Source organism: Glandiceps talaboti, chromosome 16, assembly GCF_964340395.1.
Source record: "Glandiceps talaboti chromosome 16, keGlaTala1.1, whole genome shotgun sequence".
Lineage (NCBI taxonomy): Eukaryota > Metazoa > Hemichordata > Enteropneusta > Spengelidae > Glandiceps > Glandiceps talaboti.
In genome coordinates, this window is record NC_135564.1 from 532,046 (window position 1) to 555,024 (window position 22,979).

Genomic DNA, 22,979 nt, shown 5'->3' on the forward strand with positions numbered 1-22,979 from the left:
AGTAGATGGCCATCATGACCTCATAGAATACAACTACAGTAGATGGCCATCATGACCTCATAGCATACAACTACAGTAGATGGCCATCATGACCTCATAGCATACAACTGCAGTAGTTGGCCATCATGACCTCATAGCATACAACTACAGTAGATGGCCATCATGACCTCATAGAATACAACTGCAGTAGGTGGCCATCATGACCTCATAGAATACAACTACAGTAGATGGCCATCATGACCTCATAGAATACAACTACAGTAGATGGCCATCATGACCTCATAGAATACAACTACAGTAGATGGCCATCATGACCTCATAGAATACAACTACAGTAGATGGCCATCATGACCTCATAGAATACAACTACAGTAGATGGCCATCATGACCTCATAGCATACAACTACAGTAGATGGCCATCATGACCTCATAGCATACAACTACAGTAGATGGCCATCATGACCTCATAGCATACAACTACAGTAGATGGCCATCATGACCTCATAGCATACAACTACAGTAGATGGCCATCATGACCTCATAGCATACAACTACAGTAGATGGCCATCATGACCTCATAGCATACAACTACAGTAGATGGCCATCATGACCTCATAGCATACAACTACAGTAGATGGCCATCATGACCTCATAGAATACAACTACAGTAGATGGCCATCATGACCTCATAGCATACAACTACAGTAGATGGCCATCATGACCTCATAGCATACAACTACAGTAGATGGCCATCATGACCTCATAGCATACAACTACAGTAGATGGCCATCATGACCTCATAGCATACAACTACAGTAGATGGCCATCATGACCTCATAGCATACAACTACAGTAGATGGCCATCATGACCTCATAGCATACAACTACAGTAGATGGCCATCATGACCTCATAGCGTACAACTACAGTAGATGGCCATCATGACCTCATAGAATACAACTACAGTAGATGGCCATCATGACCTCATAGCATACAACTACAGTAGATGGCCATCATGACCGCATAGCATACAACTACAGTAGATGGCCATCATGACCTCATAGCATACAACTACAGTAGATGGCCATCATGACCTCATAGAATACAACTACAGTAGATGGCCATCATGACCTCATAGAATACAACTACAGTAGATGGCCATCATGACCTCATAGCATACAACTACAGTAGATGGCCATCATGACCTCATAGAATACAACTACAGTAGATGGCCATCATGACATCATAGAATACAACTACAGTAGATGGCCATCATGACCTCATAGCATACAACTACAGTAGATGGCCATCATGACCTCATAGCGTACAACTACAGTAGATGGCCATCATGACCTCATAGAATACAACTACAGTAGATGGCCATCATGACCTCATAGAATACAACTACATTAGATGGCCATCATGACATCATAGAATACAACTACAGTAGATGGCCATCATGACATCATAGAATACAACTACAGTAGATGGCCATCATGACCTCATAGCATACAACTACAGTAGATGGCCATCATGACATCATAGAATACAACTACATTAGATGGCCATCATGACCTCATAGAATACAACTACATTAGATGGCCATCATGACCTCATAGCATACAACTACAGTAGATGGCCATCATGACCTCATAGAATACATTAGATAATTTACATCCTATATTTCAGCTAAGTCACTCAGTCAGATCTCACGAAAAGAGAATGAAGGGATTTGGAAAAATAGAGGGAAGGGATTTAGAAATAGAGGGAAAGGATTTGGAAAAAGAGAGGGAAGGGATTTAGAAAAAGAATGAAGGGAAATTTGGAAAAAGAAGGGATTCGGAAAAAGAGAGGGAAGGGATTGGAAAAAGAAAGGGAAAGGGTTTGGAAAAATAAGGGATTTGCGAAAAGAGGAAAGGTATTTGGAAAAAGAATGAAGGGATTGGAAAAGTAGAAGGAAGAGATTTGGGAAAATCTCTTTTGACATGACTGAGGGTAATACTTTAATTCAACAAGCAAATTAAAATGTAAACAAGAACGACAGAAGTTGTCACAATCATGTGATAGACATGGAATATATTCATCTTTAACCAATATTGGAGAAAAGTTGCATTACAGTCAATGGTATTGTTATATGAAGGTCACTTTAGTAATTGTATGTGATTCCTTATTGACAGGGTGCTAGAGGTTTACGAGGAGAAACTGGCAGATCAGGAAGTAATGGTGAAGCAGTGAGTAACAGTATATCTTGCATTATTTGCTTTACATCCATCTTTATGTGTATGCACTACATAAAACAGTAATTTTAAAAGATGTCGAGTGAGGGCGACATTCACATTGACTGGCTAAGTTACTGATAGTGTGGTCTCGTGATACAGAGACTTTCGTGATCCAAATCCATGTTAGTTTATATACTTGCATGGCATTCTAAGGTAAATTTTAAAAGAACATTACACCTTATTCAAAATCCAAATGCATAAAACTTGTACCATATCCCTCCCTTTTACACTTTATCATAAAAATTTATGATTGTCAACGTTTGGGTTTTCTGAATAGAGATATGGTAGACAATGAATTGTGCATCTTTTCCCAAAATATGAAATTAGTTAGCAAGCCTTTTAGAAGCTGATGAATTTAAAATGATTTTTTACTTTTTAGAGATCATTTGCTTGTCAAAACCTCAACAAATGATGATAAACTAATGAATGTAAGTTTTTTGAACTTCATAAGATTTACAATGCTGCATTGACGATAACATTATTATTGTATCAATGATATCATCCTAAGAATGATTTGATTTAATTTTATAGGGTGCAAGAGGATCAGATGGCCAGCCAGGTCCATCAGGACAACCAGTAAGTCAATTTCTGTATATTACCTTAAAGGGGCATAAGCTGACTTTATATATGTTTTTGGGGTGCAATTTTTTCCTGCATATTAAAAGATACTCACAGTATTCTACTTACTGATGTATACTTAACCATCACTTGCAATTGACTGAACTCAAACCTGGTATTAAGATATAACTTATAAATAATCCGATGATGTCATTTATTATACATATCAACAAATGTACAGGAACTCCCTACTACTATGCAATCAACAGTTCTAACAATGCCAGAAGATAATTGTAATGTCATAGAAGGCATGCATTGACATTAACATTATCTACAACATCACCTTGCTGTCAGGTTTCAAGAGTATAAAGTCATTCATGTAATAACAAATAAGTGATTAGATGGTTTCAGTCAAGGTTAGCATTTCTTCTCACCCTAACCCCACCCCCACCCCTCACACCCCCCATGTATGAGAAGTAGCATTGATATCTGTAAGTCATTTAGTGTGTAATAAGGTCAGAGCAGACCATTTTTACTTTGATTTCATTTTCAAATACTTTATTGCCAGATATTGCCTATTACAACTACTATATATATGTCTTCAGTGGTGTTTGTCAACTGTTTTGAGAATTCTCAGAACCTCATAACAATTCTATTGATGTTTTATTTTAATGCCTTACTTTGTGTGTTATGTTTCCAGGGACCACCAGGCAATACTGGACAACCAGGTTTCCCAGGTCTTCCTGGTGGTAAAGGTGAATCTGGTAAATCTGGAGCAACAGGTCCAGCTGGTCCACAGGGTGCAAGAGGTGAATCTGGTCCTAGTGGTCAACCAGGCCAACCTGGTGCAAGAGTAAGTTCCTAGATAGCCAATCAGCTTTCATTATATCCATGCCCACCTGGTTTAAAAGTAGTGTCAAACAAAACAACACCCTTGTCATGTACAGACCTGGTGAACTTAATCAAACCAAGTCCGCACTGGGTAGTTTAGAACCCAGATTACATTGGTTAGAGTCAGAAGAGAAACGACACAGTCACTAACCCTTGATATGCTGTGTTTTAAGAGAAACGACACAGTCACTAACCCTTGATATGCTGTGTTTTATTTGATTATTTTACACATCTGGATTTATGTTACATCTACTGTATATAAAAATTACTATAACATGAACTTAAGATGAAGTCCTTATTGTCTTTACAGTGATCTACAGGACATAGCATGGTTACATGTCAAATCTTCTATTTTTTCTTTGTATTTGTAGGGCTCTCCAGGTGTAAATGGTGCCCCAGGCTCCAAAGGTAGCAGTGTAAGTAATTCAAATTTGTTATTATCATTATACCAACTATTCTTTCATATCTAGCATATTTAAAACTTTGCAATGTATAAAAAACAATTGTACTTTTAAGTTTTTGAATAATATAGTTTTTTTTTTGTGTGTTTTGTAAATATAATGTAGATTTTCAGAGTCTATCTCAGCTTTTGTAATCATATGACTTATTGGTTTGTGTACATAGCAACAATGAATAATGACCATGACAACTGACTTACAGTGAATAGTAACCATGACAACTGACTGACTACTAAGGTGTGATAAAATATTCAAAGATAGATTCTAAATTCAAGAAAGTATGATTGTGACACATAACTCCAGAAACCATCCTTACAAATTTGCATACTTAGTGCAATAAGGTTGTATCTTCTACAACAATCATGTTATAGTACATATGTGCAACAACACCATCGCTTGTTTTAATATTTTGTCATGATTACAATTACAAGTTTACCACATGAACACCACCAATTCCAAGTAAATATAAATGGTTTCCATGGTAACATCTTATTCTGATTTCACTATCTGGTAGCTGTAATATTTATTGTGGTTTTCATGTTTTATCATTACAGGGTATTGCTGGTATGCCAGGAACCCCAGGTTTCCAAGGCCCACCCGGTATTCCTGTAAGTAACCATGGAAATATATTATCATTTTAGCAGTAGTAGACATTTTGTAAATTCAAAATTTATCTAACAATATAATTTTTTGTCATAAGATTATTATGTGTATTTTGGAACTTGAAGGAAAACTGTAAAGAAATAGAAAAGACTCAAGGAATAAAAAAAACCAACTAAACAAGAAGAAGAATATTTTGATCAATGAGAGATACTGACTGTTACCACTGACTAAAACTCCATACAAAGACATCATGTGATCAATGAGAGATAACCACTGACTAAAACTCCATACAAAGACATCATGTGATCAATGAGAGATACTGACTGTAACCACTGACTACAACTCCATACGAAGACATCATGTGATCAATGAGTATTGAAAGTAAGCTTCAAAAGTTGAACTGCAGAGAAAAGTCTATATCTTATAGTAACTATACTTTCAACATGATAGTACCCATTAATAGTTCATTATAATCCTAGTATTGTCTCTTGGTTCTCTACTTTCAACATGGATTTTTGCTGACAAGTATTTTGATGGCAGATGTCATTCAATATTTTCAACAGTGACAGAACTGTATTCTGTTATTTTTCACTTTTAGGGTCCAACAGGAGGTAATGGTCCATCTGGTGCCAAGGGTTCATCTGTGAGTGTGTTATATTCATAGTCATTGTTTATTTATTTAATTATTTATTTATTTATTTATTTATTTATTACTGTACAGTTTATTTGAAATCTCGACAATTTTTCTGGTTACATGTAAAAAGTTTTGGTCTATGAGTAATAACTGATGTAAAAGGAGAGACAAATTCAGTGTGTTATATTTAAATAGGAGCACATGCCAGTGAGGGCAGTATCACAATTTAGTACCTGCACAAGGATTGGCTCTCTTTCCCAAAATGTTGATGATACCCAAGCTGAAGGTGAGGGCATCATCAAAATTTTGGGATAAAGTTCCAGCCCGAGGGCAAGCACTAAATTGTGATATTGCCCAAGTGCATGTGTTATTAATTTTATTACACCATCCACTCATTTGTCCCTCATTCACATGTCCACTCAATGTCCATCACCATTCATCACCGGTCCAAAAAAGTTTCCCTTTCATGGTGTATTTTTAAATTGTACTTGTAGATAACCATTGAATGTGGACATGTCATTATTTGTAGGAGCTCAAGTGTCTTCACAGCTCATTTATATTTATATTTACAAATTTCTGCAAGAAATAACCTTGAATGTGTGTTTCACTGTTAGTGCCTTTGTCATCTAGGAGTTTGGCAATGACACAACTGGTTCATATAAAAAGGTTCATTTTTTATCACGTTTCAACTATTGACAGATAGATGGTCTTCATCAGGGTTAGGTCTAAAATTGAGTGATCAGTGTTTTTGCTAAGGTTGGAGAACCCTGGTAACAAAAAGGGGGAAAGGGGTGAAACGATAGTGTTTCCCCTTAGAGTGTATGGTAATTTTGTTTGGGAACCCTGGTATAATGACATGGGAACCCCGGTAGATTTTACCTACTGTCCACCCTTAGCAAAAACACGGGTGATGTTAGCTGGTTGGATTGTAAACACCAATAGCACACACTCCACACTTCATTTAGGATTGTGATACTGATCATAGATGTGACTTTGTTACAGGGTGAGCCAGGTTTATCAGGTATGAAGGGCGAACAAGGTCCTATTGGTCTTACAGTAAGTACTTGTCTGCTCATATTTTATATTTGTAAAAAATTGTAACAGTTGTAATTTTTTGCATTTATTTGCTATTTTACTAATTCTTTTAGAGCAATGATGTGATAACGAAGCTGATAAAACTTAATGTATATACAGTTTTCACATATTTGCTTAAAATGGAAATCTGAGTACACCACGTATGTTATAATTTGTATAGGCATCACTTTCTTATTTTCCGCAAATGATAAGTACATCAAACATTACAAAAGTAATTTGGAAGAAAAATATTCACATACATAGCTTAATTCTTTTTATGATGTCATGTTATAAATTTTGTTTTTTTTGTCACCAATAGGGAGATTCTGGTCCAAGAGGTTTACCAGGACAATCAGGTGAAGATGGCAAAAGAGTAAGTTGTTGTTACCATGGTAATGATAGTAATTGTAGATTTCACCAATGCGGTCAGATTTCAGAATATATTGCAAAGGAGATTCTAGCTGTAGAAGTTTGTGTGCATGTGTGCATGTGTGTGTAATGAGTATGTATGTGTATGTGTATGTGTATGTGTGTGTGTTTATGTATGTGTCTGTGTTGTGTGTATGTATATATGTATGTATGTATGTATGTATGTATGTATGTATGTATGTATGTATGTATGTGTGTATGTGTGTGCATGGATGCATGTGTGTGTGTGTGTATGTGTGTGTATGTATGTATGTATGTATGCATGCATGTGTGTATGTATGTATGTATGTATGTATGTTTGTATGTATGTATGTATGTATGTATGTATGTATGTATGTATGTATGTATGTATGTATGTATGTATGTATGTATGTATGTATGTATTTATATATTTATATATGTATGTATGCATGCATGTGTCTCTGTGTGTCTGACTGTATCAATGGATGCCTTTATGCATGTAACATACAACAAATATAACTGTGTTGTTAATTTTCAGGGAGACCGCGGTGATCCAGGTGGTCCTGGCCCCGAAGGTGCCCAAGGTGCTCCAGTAAGTATAATAGTTACCATAGCGACATTTACAACACTTGTCATGCTATTTCAGATTATTTAGTGATGTTGCAAGCCTTTCTTTACATTGAGATAGATTTCAATTTGAATATAAAATATGTACAGGAAATAGAGTATTAGTAAGATTGTACAAACAATAACAAAGCTTTAGTAGTAGTGACAAGTACAATTCTACCAATCTCCCTTGTCTTTCAACAGTCTCATACTATAACTACAAGTGTACACTTTAAGATTACACTCACCATCTTCTAGTATCAGAGATTAGTGCTACAAAAATTGTCTAAGGTAGAAACAACTTCTTGGCAGTTTTCACAGAAGTCATTTTGAATTTGAAGTTGACTTGGTACCTGTGTTATTATGTGGACATAATCATTATTTACTAAATGACCACTATCATGTGTTAATGCTTTCTCGTCGTTGTCTTACCATGTAGGGTAATTCAGGATCCCCAGGATTCCCAGGACAACCAGGTGCCACTGGTGCTAAGGTAGGGTAGTATGGTGGTGATAGAGCAGTGGAAACAATACATAGATGCATGTATCATCAAAAATCATGAGTCAACAGCATGTTGTTTTGACATATTTTAATACAGAGATTCCAATCCATCACCTCAAGCAATGTTCTTTTCCAAATTGTAGAAGTGAGATCCTTGAGTTCTGGGCTTGAAATCTGTAAATACTAAACTTGAGCTTTACAAGTTCTGTTCTGGATATTTACAATTTCTAAACTAGAAATTAAAAGTCCTGAACTAGACCTTCCAATTCCTGGACTTGTGGTCTGAAAACTTGACTTAAAGATCTGTCAGCTCTAAACAGGAGATTTACAAATTCTGAACTAGTGATCTATATTTTTAGTTCTGGACATTTGATCTCCTGCTTAGATCAACAGATTATATACAATTCTGATTCCAGCCATAAGAACTAAAAATTCACAGATGGAAAATACCAGACAAAAAAAAGAGACAAAAAAAAGAGACATTTCAGATTATATTCATGTTTCAGCATGCAATATAATAGACTTTCTTTATTTATTTCTGGCATGTGAAAAATTTTGATACTGTATCAGGTGATAATTTCTGAAATGAAGTCCTCAATATTTACTTTTCTATTCTCTAATATCTGATGCATTTGATCTAACAGCTGTACAGTTGTAAGCTTTGTGTACTAGGGGCATGTCAAATCTTATCGCTTCTTTCACATATATCTTCAAATATTGGACATTCATTTGATTTTCAAATGACTTCGCTCAAAGATTATTTTTTATTCTGAATAATCCTTTGATGGGTTTTGAAGTGAAAATGTCACATTGAAATGTATGTGAAAATTACCTCAAAATTGTGTAGTACTTGAAAGTGGTATGCAGTTTTACACACAAACTGAACTGTGTGTACTGACAACACTTGAAAGTGGTATGCAGTTTTACACACAAACTGAACTGTGTGTACTGACAACACTTGAAAGTGGTATGCAGTTTTACACACAAACTGAACTGTGTGTACTGACAACACTTGAAAGTGGTATGCAGTTTTTCACACAAACTGAACTGTGTGTGCAGACAAGTTGTACCAAATCTCACAAAGCGATTTACATGTATATTTGAAAACCTGTTGTAAAATAGTACATACAATTGTAGACAGTTTTATAGTTTGTGTGATATTATGGCTAGAGTTCATGTTACATTATCCTGATTGCATGATACAAACTCTACAAATGTGACATTGACTGAACTGACTGACTGATCTACTGACTGACTAACTGACTATTAACTGACTGATCAACTTACTGACTGATTTACTGACTGACTGACTTTCAACTGATAAAAAATTGTTTACAAATTAGCTAACTGACTGGCCTTTAAATTGATTTATTGACCAGCTGACTGACTGACTGACTGACTGACTGACTGACTGACTGACTTAACTCGTTGATCTACTAAGTGACTGGTTAATTGACTATAGCTGACCAACATGATTGAATGACACATTTATATGCATGCAGTGCATCTGGCTTATGCATGTCCTTGCATTTTCTCTTCTTTCATTCTACTTCTTGTAGGGAGATGAAGGTGAACGAGGTATTCGTGGTGCAACCGGTTCTAAAGGTCCTGCTGTAAGTCAATCTATGTAATATTGTATGCAGTGTTAGTTGATAGTCTGTTTATTTGTAGGGTGATTCAGGTGACAAAGGACCTCCTGGTCCCGTCGGATCCAAAGGAATTGGTGTAAGTTATGAATGCAGTTGACGTGATGGTAGTGGCAATTTTACAAGATTACATTTACTGTAATCCAGAAGGCTAAGAGCTATTACTACCAAAATATTTGATATTTTGAAATCAGTGTAGAAAATATTATCGTATTATTAGTGGCGATATGGATGGCAAATGGATTTTTATTTTAATTTATAAAACAACTATTTTTTATACTTGAAAAAACAATATAAAATAACATATACTAAATCTCTGTATGTAACTCAATAAATTGCAAATCATTATATATGTTTAAAATGTTCGTTATTGTATGACAAGAACAAACTGCATGGACTAGGTCAATGCTGTTTCACATTGCTTTTTTCAAATAAAAACACCGTAGAGTTGTTTTAAGAATTAAAAAATTTCAAAATAATACCCATTTGTCATCCATAAGGCCACTTTAAGAATTAATTAGAAGAAGAAGAAGAAGAAGAAGAAGAAGAAGAGAACCTTTAGAAAGACTTACTTCAAATAAATTGTCTAAAATATGTTGAATGGAGAACATTATTCCAATGTTGAGTATTGGTTCAGTTTTACATGACATCGAATTGTTAGGTAGACATATTAAAAGTCAACCATCTTTATAAGTACATGAAGATCAGAAGTAACAATTCTAGTACGTTTACTGAAAATTAGTACCTCAAGTAATATTTCTCAAATCAAATTTTCCACCACTTGTATTTGAAGCTCAAAGAGTTTAAGATTCCTCAGGATTCTGCCAGTTATAACATTTATGTGTGTTTCTGATTATGTGACGATCAGTTTGTTTTCGTTCTATGATTAGGGTGATGCAGGAAGACCAGGACCCCAAGGTCAAGCTGGACCAAGAGTGAGTTTACTTAATATCCGTAACATTTTATGACATACTGCAGGATATTGTGTCCCTACAAAAACTGGTTAGAGACAGAACCAGCAGTGAAAAAAAAGCAAACGTGTAGAATTGTGTCGAATTGTCGAGTAAAAAGCAAAGTTCAGATTAGGAATAAAATTTAGTTATGAAAAACAGTTTTTGGGAATCCCTATAGAAAAATTTGATCCTGCACAAAGAATAATGCTATTGAATTGGTATGGCACCACTGACAAAATAGAAATAATCCAAGACAATGGGATTCAAAGATTGAGATTTAAGCACCTCTAGTCCTATAGTCTTGATTGAATTAGTTAACTTTATCATTGACTCATTAGTGTATACAATACCATCACAATGGATATCAAACATACACCAGGACCAATACAGGAAAGTGACCAGGTTCTCAATAATACTATGAACTGTACGTCCTTGTACAATCCAATTTTTAGCACAGATTTAATACACTGCCATGCAGAAAACTGACATGAAATGAAGCAACAAGAAATGTTGAATACTCCAGAATACATAGACTGACTTTTACATCTGTTTTGTACATTTGCAGGGTTTGACTGGACCTCCTGGTAAAGATGGACAAGCTGGAAGGCCTGGACCTGCAGTATGTGATCTATATTATCTATTTATTATAGAGTTATAAACTAAATCGGTAGAATTCAAATACAGCATCAAAAAAGAGCATATAATGTAACAAAATATGACATCTAATACAACAAAACAGTGTATAATGTAACAAAATATAGCATATAATGTAACAAAATATGACATCTAATACAACAAAACAGTGTATAATGTAACGAAATATAGCATAACAACATAGTGTATAATATAACAAATATAGCATATAATGTAACAAAATATAGCATATGATGTAACAAAATGTAGTGTATCATGTATAAACAAAATATGGCATCTAATGCAACAAAATAGTGTATAATGTAACAAAATATAGCATATAATGTAACTAAATATTGTGTATAATGTAACAAAATATAGTGTATAATGTAACAAAATATAGTGTATAATGTAACAAAATAGTTTGTAATGTAGTAATTTTAATGGCTATAAACAAAATATAGGTTAAGCATATAATGTAACAAAATACTGTACTATAATAGATAAACCGTGGTATTGACAGCATTCCTGCAAATCTTGCCATGTTTATCAGCTTGGCAAATCATAGTATCGGTAATAAATAGTTGTTACACAAATTAACATGTGTTGTTTATCCTTTTTCTCTGTGTGCCAAATTCCAGGTATGATACCAACAATAAGATTGCATTTATTCTTAACATCAATGCTGTATTCAAGGGAACAATGTCCTAGAAGGACTGGTTTTACAAAAATCAAAACACTCCAAACTTTCTCTCACACTTTGTGATATGAAAATTTGTGAATATTAGATGTTGTAATCTTGTGAATTAGTCATTTGATATACAATAACAAAGTTGGAATTGACTCAAATACTGTATGAAGAAAAACAGTTATTATAAATAGGAGGGAAAAAACTTTATTTGTACAAATAATGTGTGTGTTCTCTTTCTAAATGTACTCCTTATTTGATTTTAGAAGCTGAGGAGTGACACTAGATGATACAAAATATGTATATTTAATTAAAATTGATGTGTTTCTATGTAATTTCCATGATTTCAGGGTTCACCTGGTGATGATGGTAGATCAGGAGCTCAAGGTTTACCCGTAAGTTAAACTTCTCATTGCCATCAGAAAGATGAACACCTTTTGGCAATATTGGTGTGAATTATATATCGCAACTTGAGTGGTAGAATTTCTCGCTACCTTTTTTTTTCCATGATTGCGATGTTGAATGCATCAGTTTGACAAGTAATCTTCATGCATGTCTCTGATATATTGTTATGTTAAACAAGTCAAGTTGGGATAGCATCAGGAAAACAAATGATTGATATTTCTGAGTGTTATGAGAAGATATTTTGTGTTTTACATCCATTGTAACTTCCATGTAATGAATGACACTTGTGCGTCACTGAAACACTCTGTTGTAAACATTGTAGTTTGTATAGTTTTATACCTTGTGTATATTGTATACTAGTAATAATTTCTATATCACAATTTTAAGTTCTAGTTGTCACACATGAAACCAAGGTCAAAAGGTTGTTTCCATGGTAACAGGTATGACAGTTTCCAATAACATAGCTCTGTTCTTTATCAACACATGTAGGGTCTCCCCGGAAACAGAGGTATTATGGGAATGCCAGGACCTAAAGGACCCATTGTAAGTCATTTTACAAAGTGCTTTGTTTTGACTTATGGAACACAGAGTTTTTGCTTTGGTGAAGTTGATGAACTATCTTTATCTTCAAAGTAGCTGTGATACTAATTCCTCATGTTGTAGAATTTTGATCATTTCAAAATTGTTGTCGTATTCTATATATTTGAAAAGTCTACTTCTGAATTATCTCCAAATGTTCAAATATGTGAAATGGGTATTTTATAGTTATGCTTAGTTTTGAACAATTTCACATTTCCTGCCTATTTGCAAATTTTCTAAATTGCTATTTTTGAGTCATTATAGTAGCATGTGATTTCTAATAATGTAGTGTTTTTCGTTGTAAACAGGGAGAACCAGGATCAGATGGTAAAACTGGATCACAAGGCCCTAGAGGCAGCAGAGTAAGTAAATTTTCCTACAAACTCTGAATTTTTACCTCTTCTGTGTTTGATGAAATTTAGGGAAAAGAATTGTATTTGGATGGAGTGCTGTCTGACAGGAAATGTCATGCACTCCGGGTCTGAGGGGAAAAATCAATTCTAAACTTCACTGTTTACAGTTAAGATGCCCAGAAATATGAATAAAACATCATAGTCCACACACAAAATGATCTTGGCATAGATTTTTGTCAGCCAATCAGCATTCAATGATATCAAACACTTCAGGCAGTATCAAGCTATAAAAATTCTATGGTGTCAAACTGGACTATGAAAAATGTTGGCACCTACAGCAATGAGTGTATAACTATTATCCTGTATGGAAATTGTTGTCATCAAATAAAATTCTGTGACATTAACTATCTGTTAGGGTGAATCTGGTAAAGATGGAGACCCCGGTCCAATGGGTCCCAATGGTCCACGTGGTGCTCCAGGTGAAAGAGGTGCCAATGGTGCTGCAGGTGGTCCAGGAATGACAGGAGCTCCAGGTCCTGCTGGTGATGCTGGTGTTCCAGGAGAACCAGGTGAAGGCGGTTTGCCAGGTGCTGTTGGACCAGCAGGTCCTAATGGTCCAAGGGTAAGTTGATCAATTAGTAGTCTGGATGGTTAGAGTTCCTAAGACAAAGACATGTCTTTTCATGCAAGTTTAAATCACATTCATATACAAGAACTCTACTTTCACTTTTGATTAAAATCACATTATTGTCAATATGATATACCATAGTCTGTAATGGCACTGTATGATAGTGTTGTTGATGGTACATGTTTGCATGTTCCATGAAGAACGCCACCAATGATGGTATCGTACCAATCTAATGACAGTGTTGTTCTTTAGAATTTGTTGCCATTGTTTACAACTATAAAACATTTATTTCATTGATTTGTGTGATGTCTTTGTAACTGTATCGATCTGTTAAAATTCTCCTCCTGGACTCAGGGTGAAACAGGACGACCAGGTGACAGAGGTCCAATGGGACCTAGAGGTACACGTGGAGTACCAGGAGGTGAGGGTCCAGCTGGTGATGATGGCAAAAAGGTCAGTGACACTCTAACTCACTCTGTTGCCATGGAAACTAATCATTGTTTTGTATTCTTTGTATACAGGGTGAGAGAGGCTACCCAGGTGATAGGGGTGATCCAGGTTCAAAGGGACAACGGGGAAATACTGGCCCAGAAGGCCGACCTGGGGATGAAGGTCGCAAGGTTTGCTTTGCTTTGCTTTGCTTTGCCTCCTGCATGCCATGCTATGGAACTAACTGTAACCTCTAACCTTTGACCTTTATAACCTTGTACCTAAACCTGCATGTGTGCAATCCATGCCTTTTTGCTGCTCACTATTGCTGACAGAACAGAGAATGCAAAGCGCTGTTTTTATATTATTTTATATTTAATATAAAAAAAAATAGATATTAACTTTGTTCATCGACAAAGTTCAATAATGGACTGAATGTTATAAACAAATGGAAAAAAAAAATATTAACTAAGCGTTTCAAATTGAATTGAGCATGTTTGCTTCCTGTGCTAAAAAGTGCTTGTAATAGCTTCTATTAATGTGCCTTCATTCATAAAAAGAGAAAAACAACCAAAGACCCTTCAAAACAAAACTGGCAAGGCTTAAGGAAAAATAGACAAAATTTGCAGAAAGCACAAAATATGCCAGCAGCTTAGACACACTTGTTGGTATTAGTAGTAGTAGTAGTAGTGTACTAACACAAAATTGTAGACACACTAAAATTAGTGAGACTGAATGCACAAAAGTAACAAAGCCACAATAAAAATACAATTTACAAATTGGCCATGTCTGCTTAATATAACCATAGATCTAATAGCAAACTAGTTCTATGGTTTCACAGTGGCAGTCGCTCACTAACAGTGCAAACTTATCACCCCATTGAAAGGAAAATGCTGTAGCAACAAGATCAATATTTTGATGCTGACTATTGCTTCAGTTTAGGGCCAGCAATGTCAATGTTAAACATAGGAAATGGTGGGACCTCAGTTACCAGTTAACAAGCATTTTGTTTATCAATACATACATTTTTGCTGATTTCTTAAATTTTCAAATTTATGTTTGACTTTTACTATCAATGATTTTAGCTGAGATGTTGAAGCTATCTCAGATTTGATCATTTCCAACAATTCCAGAATATCGATGTATACATGTTATCAAGGTTTGCATGATATCTTGCATAAACAGGAATCTTTAAGGTGGACGTAAAGATATAAAAGCCTTTGTGTTAAAAGCACATTGTATGGTATCTGTGAATTATTCTGTAATTAATGTTCTCGGTAAGATAAAACTGTCTCTGAGATATGTGTGTGTGTGTGTGTGTGGGGGGGTGGGGGGTGTGCGTGTATGTGTGTGTATGTGGAGGTGATGGGCAAATGGGTGTGGATGTGTGTGTATGTGGGGGAGGGGGTGATGGGCAAGTGAGTGTGTGTGTGTGTGTGTGGGGGGGGGTGATGGGCAAGTGTTTGTGTGTGTGTGTGTGTGTGTGTGTGTTTGTGTTTTTTACCTGTGTCTGTGCCGATGTTTGAGTATTGACTGTTTGGTTCTTTGTTGTGTCACTACATATGCATATAGGTGTATGCATGCCTGTGTGTGTGAGTGCATACAGTTATGTGTGGGCAGTATGTGTGAGGGTGGGGTGTGAGTGCATAGATATGTGTGTTTGTGTGTTCTCATGTTTGCTTGTCTTCAAAGACAATCTCAACATATACTGCCCGTTTGACAAGTCAGAGACAGTTTTATCGTAAGGTGGTCATAGAGGTGTTATTAATTGGTAAACTGACTGAGTAACTGTAAAGTCTTGTGAATTAGATTTTGTGATAAAGATTGTGTTTGTAGATTATATAACCTGATAAAAATATTATCAACATTTTCTAAAAGTGCAATATGCATCTACATTTGAAAACAGTGTTATATAGAAGTATACAAATGAATTTGAAAGTCATTCTGGACCAACCTTTCGTGGTCCAGTTTAAAATCCTGTTTGTACTTCAGTTATTGAAGTAACTGAGACAAATTTCAGATAGTTGATACCAATAATTATCAACATCCACAAACACAATTATTCATACAATCCTAAATTTCTCTTGAATGTTATTTTGTTTTACTTCTTGCATGTATACATTGTGAAGGTGGAGAGTGATCAATAGCATGGTCTAGATCAGAGAATGATTACTTGGGTGCGAAGAATGATCTGTGTGTACTGCCTCCCTACCATTATCATGTGACACAAATATGGGGACCGGCCCACTTTTCTGATATTTTATATAAAATGAGATCCCATTTTGATCCAAATCATTAGATCAACATGTCACCATGAATAAAATGTAAAATAAAGATGAGGGCACGAACAAATTACTAAAATTGAGAAAAACTGTCACCGGTTAGTTTTTGGCAGGAAACTGCAGTGTAGTGCAGCAGTGAAAACAAAACAGTTTTGTCTGTTCAAACAAACAAACAAACAAACGATCTCATTCATTCATGATTTATCTTAAAATGATTTCACAAATCATGGGGAAAACAGGGAAGGAATCCCTCTGTCAGTAAATGAAATGTATGGAGTTGTGTCCATCTTGTAACTATTTGTTGTATGGTGTGTCCATCTTGTAACTATTTGTTGTATGGAGTTGTGTCCGTCTTGTAACTATTTGTTGTATGGAGTTGTGTCCGTCTTGTAACTATTTGATGTATTCATAACAGGGATCAACTGGTGCTAAGGGTGGTCCAGGAGCTCAAGGTCCTCTTGGTCCTATGGTAAGAATTTTATCTCCCAGTTTCTATTTCTGTTCAATTCTTATCTCATCTTTAGAAGAGACTGATAACTAAATGATGGATCTATTTCAACTATGAATTCCCATATAATTGTGGAAATCAAAGTGTCACTTATTGTTATTGCATTATTTTGTTTCCAATTACCAGTCTAAGAAATAAAAATGGAATGAATCGGTACGTTTTTGTTTAACCAATGTGTTTTCATTAACACCACTATAATCATGACTTCTAATTTAATACATGTGTTTGATTCTACAGGGTAGACAGGGTCCCAGAGGTTCACCCGGACCTCAAGGAGGCAAAGGAGACTCAGTAAGTTGATATTTATAGTTGAAGTTATACATCTTGTTGCAGCTTTGGTCAGAGTAGATGTTGTTGCAGCTTTAGTCTGAGTAGATGTTGTTGCAGCTTTGGTCTGAGTAGATGTTGTTGCAGCTTTGGTCTGAGTAGATGTTGTTGCAGCTTTAGTCAGAGTAGATGTTTATTATTGAAGTTATGCATCTTTTTGCAGCTTTAGTGTGTCTTAGTAGATATTTATCTTTGTTACTACATCATCTCACTACGTCAGTGTTTCAGTGGAGATATTTATCCTGAGTGTGTGTAGCCATATCATTTAACAACTTCAGTCACAATGCATCAATGAATATCATAAATGTTTTTAAGGGGTGTGTCATTTAAAAAATGATGTACAACAAACATATTAATTGGTTTGTTTAGGACCAAAAATGTTCATCAGCTTTGGTAGATCAAATGGTTAAACTTAGCTTTCAACAGAAAAGTGATCCCAATGTAATTGTGATGTAGTAGATAGTTAAAGGTAATGGAAATATTACACACAGTATGAGTCAAAATAGGAATTGAGAGCAGTGACCACCATTGACTGTAAGATACGTCGTGACGTCTCGTCCTCATCGGCATCCATGGTAGGGATTGGCTGATGTGTGAGGGCGCCCTGCCACGGCATACCTTACAGACTATAACCACCACACTAGTAGTGTTACTAGTATTATTCTATGTTGTACCAATTCAAAATCAGAATCAATCAATACAAGGCCAAATTGACCAGACAGATTTGTATTTGAGTTCTTTCAGATAAGATTGATAATCATGGTGACCGAGTAGTAATCTATTGACCATTGTAGTAAAATTGTATTTGTTTAAACCCCAATAGGGTGATACAGGTGATGCAGGTCCTACAGGTTTACCAGGAAGAGCAGGAGATCCAGTAAGTTCACACAATTCACACTTCATCAGAACAGTTTGAGCTGTCAAATGTTTTATAAATTGAAATTGTAGGAATCACTAGTTCTAAGGATGTATGACAACATTACAAACCTTTCATTGTTTGTTTGTTTGCTTGTATGTTTGTAGATTCATTAGATGGTTGGTTGGCTGATTTGTTGGTTGGTTGGTTTATTGGTTAATTTGTTGGTTGGCTGATTGATTGATTGATTGATTGATTGATTGATTGATTGATTGATTGATTGATTGATTGATTGATTGAATGAATGATTGATTATCAAACTGCCTTGATGACCTGTCATGAAATTATTATTATGCTTGTCCTTTGAATAACAATTTCCAAAAAAATAAATTGATAAATAAATGATTACAGAAAAGTTTTGATGAATGATCAAGTGATGATTTTAGTTGAATCATTGCTAGTTATAAATACTTGTACATGTTATGATTTAGTTGAATCATTGCTAGTTATAAATACTTGTACATGTTATGATTTAGTTGAATCATTGCTAGTTATAAATATTTGTACATGTTATGATTTAGTTGAATCATTGCTAGTTATAAATACTTGTACATGTTATGATTTAGTTGAATCATTGCTAGTTATAAATACTTGTACATGTTATGATTTAGTTGAATCATTGCTAGTTATCAATACTTGTACATTTGTATATTAAATTCTGTATAAAAGTTACAAAATAAGCAACCGTCATCATTATTAAAATGTCTTTCCAATTCGATCCACATGTGTCTATCCTATAGGTAAGAAATGTATAATAGAAATTCTATAGGAAGAGAAATAATCTGAAATTGTAAACCACTGTCGCCTCTCTAAATGCAACTATTAAATGAATACTGATTTCATTCTCAATGTTGTCTTTGATCTACAGGGTCCAGCTGGTCCTATTGGTCCCGCAGGTCCAACCGGTCCAGAAGGAGGCAAAGGTGATCTCGGTGCACCTGGTGTACCAGGCCCAAGAGGTTCTAGAGGAGAAACAGTAAGCATCTACTTCTAAAGATCAAGACTCAACTTTATATACATGATCAGATCTAGTTGGCTAACATTGTAGGGGTTTGATGCAGTGTAGCATACAGACTGTACAGTTTATGTACAGATCAGATCTAATTGGCTAACATTGTAGGGGTTTGACACAGTGTAGCATACAGACTGTACAGTTTATGTACACATATCAGATCTAGTTGGCTAACGTTCTAGGGCTTTGATCATAGTGGCTTCTCCACTGTTTAATATACTTTGACACACTGTGTGTCACAGTGTAGCATACAGACTGTACAGTTTCTAATGAAAATAGTTTCTAATACAACATGTGAGGATTGATCTCTGTGCAGCTCTTGACAGTCCAAAGTCTAAGTACCGGTTTTTAAACAAAGAAAGGAATAAAAGATTGTCACTGCAAATAATGCCAACTTAGTGTTTCTAACTATCACATTCTGTATGTTTTAGGAGATATTTGCTTCCTTTCTGTTCCTCATTACTATGTCTTGTTAATTTACAGGGTGACCCAGGAGATCAAGGAGCAAGAGGTCCAACTGGTCCATCAGGTCCACAGGTAACCATAGTTACTATACCATTCTATACTTTCAATTGAGCAACTTGATTTATCATTCTGTCATTTGATAGAGAGCATACCTAAAGTGGCACAAGCTTTTTAGAATCACATTCCAGTATAATGTTAATGTTGATGCATTTATTTCTTAAGATCACGATTGTCTTCTGGCATATTGTTTGAACAATTGATTATATAGTAGGGATTCCTTCAACATTTTTTGATACGTATAATAAATTATGTCAATGGATCATTTATGGGTTATATCTTAACACAAGGTTTGAGTTCAGTCAATTGCAAGTGGTGGTTAAAGTGTGCTTCAGCAAGTATAATACTGTGAGTACCTTTCAAATATGCAGCAAAAACTATACCAAAATACGTATAAACTCTGCTTGTGCCCCTTCAATGTGACATAATGATAAATCTCAATATTGGGTATTTTCAATCTTAAACATATGATAAGATCAACCTATCTGACAAAAATCAGAAATGTTACATGCACAGGCACACGCTTGATAATTTATTTATATTTTGTTGCTAGGGACGACCAGGAACATCTGGCCGAACAGGAAAGACTGGTGCATCTGGAGAGAAGGTGAGTCAAGAGACAATCAATACTATTAAAAGTGTAGCTGCAGCAATCTGAACTATTTAAATATAAAATATTAAATTTGGGTTAGAATCAGTCTTTTTTCAGTATTGGTTTCTTCAACGTATTGATTCTGATTCTGAAATATAACAAAATTGACCAAATACAAACCATAAAAGATATATCATGTATATGCCAATGTATAATATAATAATATATAGCCACATTAGCAAGTTACCAACAGATTCAGTGTGAAAGGTTCACACTTTGTCATTATATTAATATAGTATTTCATTTAGAGTATTTCAGACTCAAGGAATTGATACTGTAGATATTGCAGACATTTACAACATAAAGTCATATGTCTTATTAAAGTGGCAGAGGCCTGCATCATCAGCTAAGACTTTTTTTATCATTACAGGGTGAATCTGGTTCTCCAGGTCCAGAAGGAAAAGCTGGTGATCAAGGTGACGCGGTAAGTTGAAAAGAAGTTTGATAAATTGTAGTGACTACTGTTATAGCAATCCTTATTACTATACTATGAAGAGGAAAAATAATACAATATAAATAATATTTGTTTACTCAAACACAATACCGGGTAGTATAAATTCCAAATACATTTTATTAGATTAAAAAATCATACCATCCTGTCAGAATAACTTGATCTACTTTGGTTGTCAGTGGCCAAGCTGTTAGCTTGTATGCCTCTTCGGTTGTCAGTGGCCAAGCTGTTAGCGCGTATTTCTCTTACCTCTGCAGACTCGGTTTGAACCTGCAACTGTCGGCTGGGTGGGATTAAAATTTAACCAGATGATGCTCAGTTTGACCCTGCCAAACAATGCAGGCTTTCTCCGGGTACTGCAGTTTGACCCTGCCAAACAAGGCAGGCTTTCTCCGGGTACTGCAGTTTGACCCTGCCAAACAAGGCAGGCTTTCTCCGGGTACTGCAGTTTGACCCTGCCAAACAATGCAGGCTTTCTCCGGGTACTCCAGTTTCCTTCTGTTTCTTCAACACTAGGGCACTATGGCACTGCTCTTGTGGCAACCATTCAACAAATTTCTGAATCTGTTTGGACAAATAAAGATTATTATTATTTATATTATTTGCTTAATCAATACCTTCAATATTTTGCAGGGTCCAGCTGGTGAGAAGGGTGCCAAGGGTGAACGAGGTGTCAATGGTATTCCTGTAAGTAGCACTAGATATTAATTGTCATTTTGACCAATGTGTTTACAATCCTAAGATACTATGTATGATAAAGCAAGCTGCAAGACACCAAAAATGACTGGTAATTCAGATATGTTGACAGGAATGATATCAATGGAGAAGAAAATATGTGGTGCATATATTCAAACATTTGTTATTTTGGCATTGTATCGAGTTTGCTTGTTCATTACTTATGATAACATTAATCTCTTGTCCATGTATGTTAGCTTCACATTATTTCCATTTTAGATGAATGCCTATGTGCTAAAAGTTAGGGTAAGCCAAGATTAGTAAGCAAAGAAGTCGTCTATGGTCCATATTCAAAATTTCAAAATAGAATTCTCATATTTTGAGTCATCTTTACAGATAGAAAGAGAAAATTAATGCTGGAAAAATAAGTTTAAGTAATGGATATTTGGATGTTCCTTTAATCCTTTCATCTTTTGCAGGGTCCTTCTGGTAGAACTGGTCCTCTTGGTGTTCCCGGTGGCAAAGGTTTCACAGTAAGTTTTATTTTATAGTCGTGTTTTACTTGTATTTAGTTTTGCCAAATGGTATGTGAACATAGTTGTCAATTTATGGAACTAACAGTGCATATTAAACATTCAACAAATATAAAACACAGAGTTTGATTTTTATCGTACTGTATCATATTAATTACTATGAGTGACCTAAGGGGCCTTGTCACCATGGGCAGTGGTGAAACCCTTAGGTCAAGAGTATGAAGGAAAATGTTGGGAATAATATAATTATGCCTCTTCTGAAAATAAATCGTGATTTTTGAATGTTTCATTATTTTGAGAACCACAGAAGCAGTGAGCTAGGTACAATTGATCATGACATAGAATCACCAGGGTATAAAACCCATATCTTTTGTTCTAACACCTTCAAATTGGCGTATTTGAAGTATATTCTCATATGGAAATGTTGTATTATTAGAAGGTGACTTGCCCTTCAAAATCAGTCAAACTCCTGAGTCATATACTCTATATGACAAAAGAAAACAAGAAATATACTTTTTTTGCATTGAGTGCTGTAACGGATTATTTAAAGGCAAATGACCCAATATACGATGCTTTTATAGCAGAACACAGTTGTATGTATGTATCGCTAGGGTATCAACTTAGTAATCCAGTTGTTGTTTGTGTTACTCTAGGGTCCTAAAGGAGGCAAAGGAGATCTTGGTCCAGCTGGTCCTGAGGGTCCCAAGGTAAGCAATTGTTTAATGAAATTCATCAAACTCTAATGATCAATAGAAGAATGAAGACAGTTGCAGTTGTCTGACAAATAAAGGTTTC

The 22,979-nt window shown here is 35.3% G+C and overlaps 1 protein-coding gene across 4 annotated transcripts in view; it reads left to right on the top strand.

Annotated features, from left to right (window-relative positions):
• LOC144447436 (uncharacterized) overlaps positions 1 to 22,979 on the top strand; it is a 70,234-nt gene that overhangs the window by 32,519 nt on the left and 14,736 nt on the right. For all 4 annotated transcript variants that reach the window (XM_078137462.1, XM_078137463.1, XM_078137464.1 and 1 more), the window contains 28 exons: positions 2,176 to 2,229; positions 2,809 to 2,853; positions 3,536 to 3,688; positions 4,098 to 4,142; positions 4,739 to 4,792; positions 5,386 to 5,430; positions 6,424 to 6,477; positions 6,815 to 6,868; positions 7,424 to 7,477; positions 7,931 to 7,984; positions 9,552 to 9,605; positions 10,529 to 10,573; positions 11,157 to 11,210; positions 12,263 to 12,307; positions 12,807 to 12,860; positions 13,205 to 13,258; positions 13,665 to 13,871; positions 14,232 to 14,330; positions 17,004 to 17,057; positions 17,334 to 17,387; positions 18,247 to 18,300; positions 19,208 to 19,315; positions 19,835 to 19,888; positions 20,427 to 20,480; positions 20,896 to 20,949; positions 21,610 to 21,663; positions 22,131 to 22,184; positions 22,838 to 22,891. In XM_078137462.1, the coding sequence (XP_077993588.1) occupies positions 2,176 to 2,229; positions 2,809 to 2,853; positions 3,536 to 3,688; positions 4,098 to 4,142; positions 4,739 to 4,792; positions 5,386 to 5,430; positions 6,424 to 6,477; positions 6,815 to 6,868; positions 7,424 to 7,477; positions 7,931 to 7,984; positions 9,552 to 9,605; positions 10,529 to 10,573; positions 11,157 to 11,210; positions 12,263 to 12,307; positions 12,807 to 12,860; positions 13,205 to 13,258; positions 13,665 to 13,871; positions 14,232 to 14,330; positions 17,004 to 17,057; positions 17,334 to 17,387; positions 18,247 to 18,300; positions 19,208 to 19,315; positions 19,835 to 19,888; positions 20,427 to 20,480; positions 20,896 to 20,949; positions 21,610 to 21,663; positions 22,131 to 22,184; positions 22,838 to 22,891 (1,818 nt within the window). The remainder of the gene's footprint in view (positions 1 to 2,175; positions 2,230 to 2,808; positions 2,854 to 3,535; positions 3,689 to 4,097; positions 4,143 to 4,738; positions 4,793 to 5,385; positions 5,431 to 6,423; positions 6,478 to 6,814; positions 6,869 to 7,423; positions 7,478 to 7,930; positions 7,985 to 9,551; positions 9,606 to 10,528; positions 10,574 to 11,156; positions 11,211 to 12,262; positions 12,308 to 12,806; positions 12,861 to 13,204; positions 13,259 to 13,664; positions 13,872 to 14,231; positions 14,331 to 17,003; positions 17,058 to 17,333; positions 17,388 to 18,246; positions 18,301 to 19,207; positions 19,316 to 19,834; positions 19,889 to 20,426; positions 20,481 to 20,895; positions 20,950 to 21,609; positions 21,664 to 22,130; positions 22,185 to 22,837; positions 22,892 to 22,979) is intronic.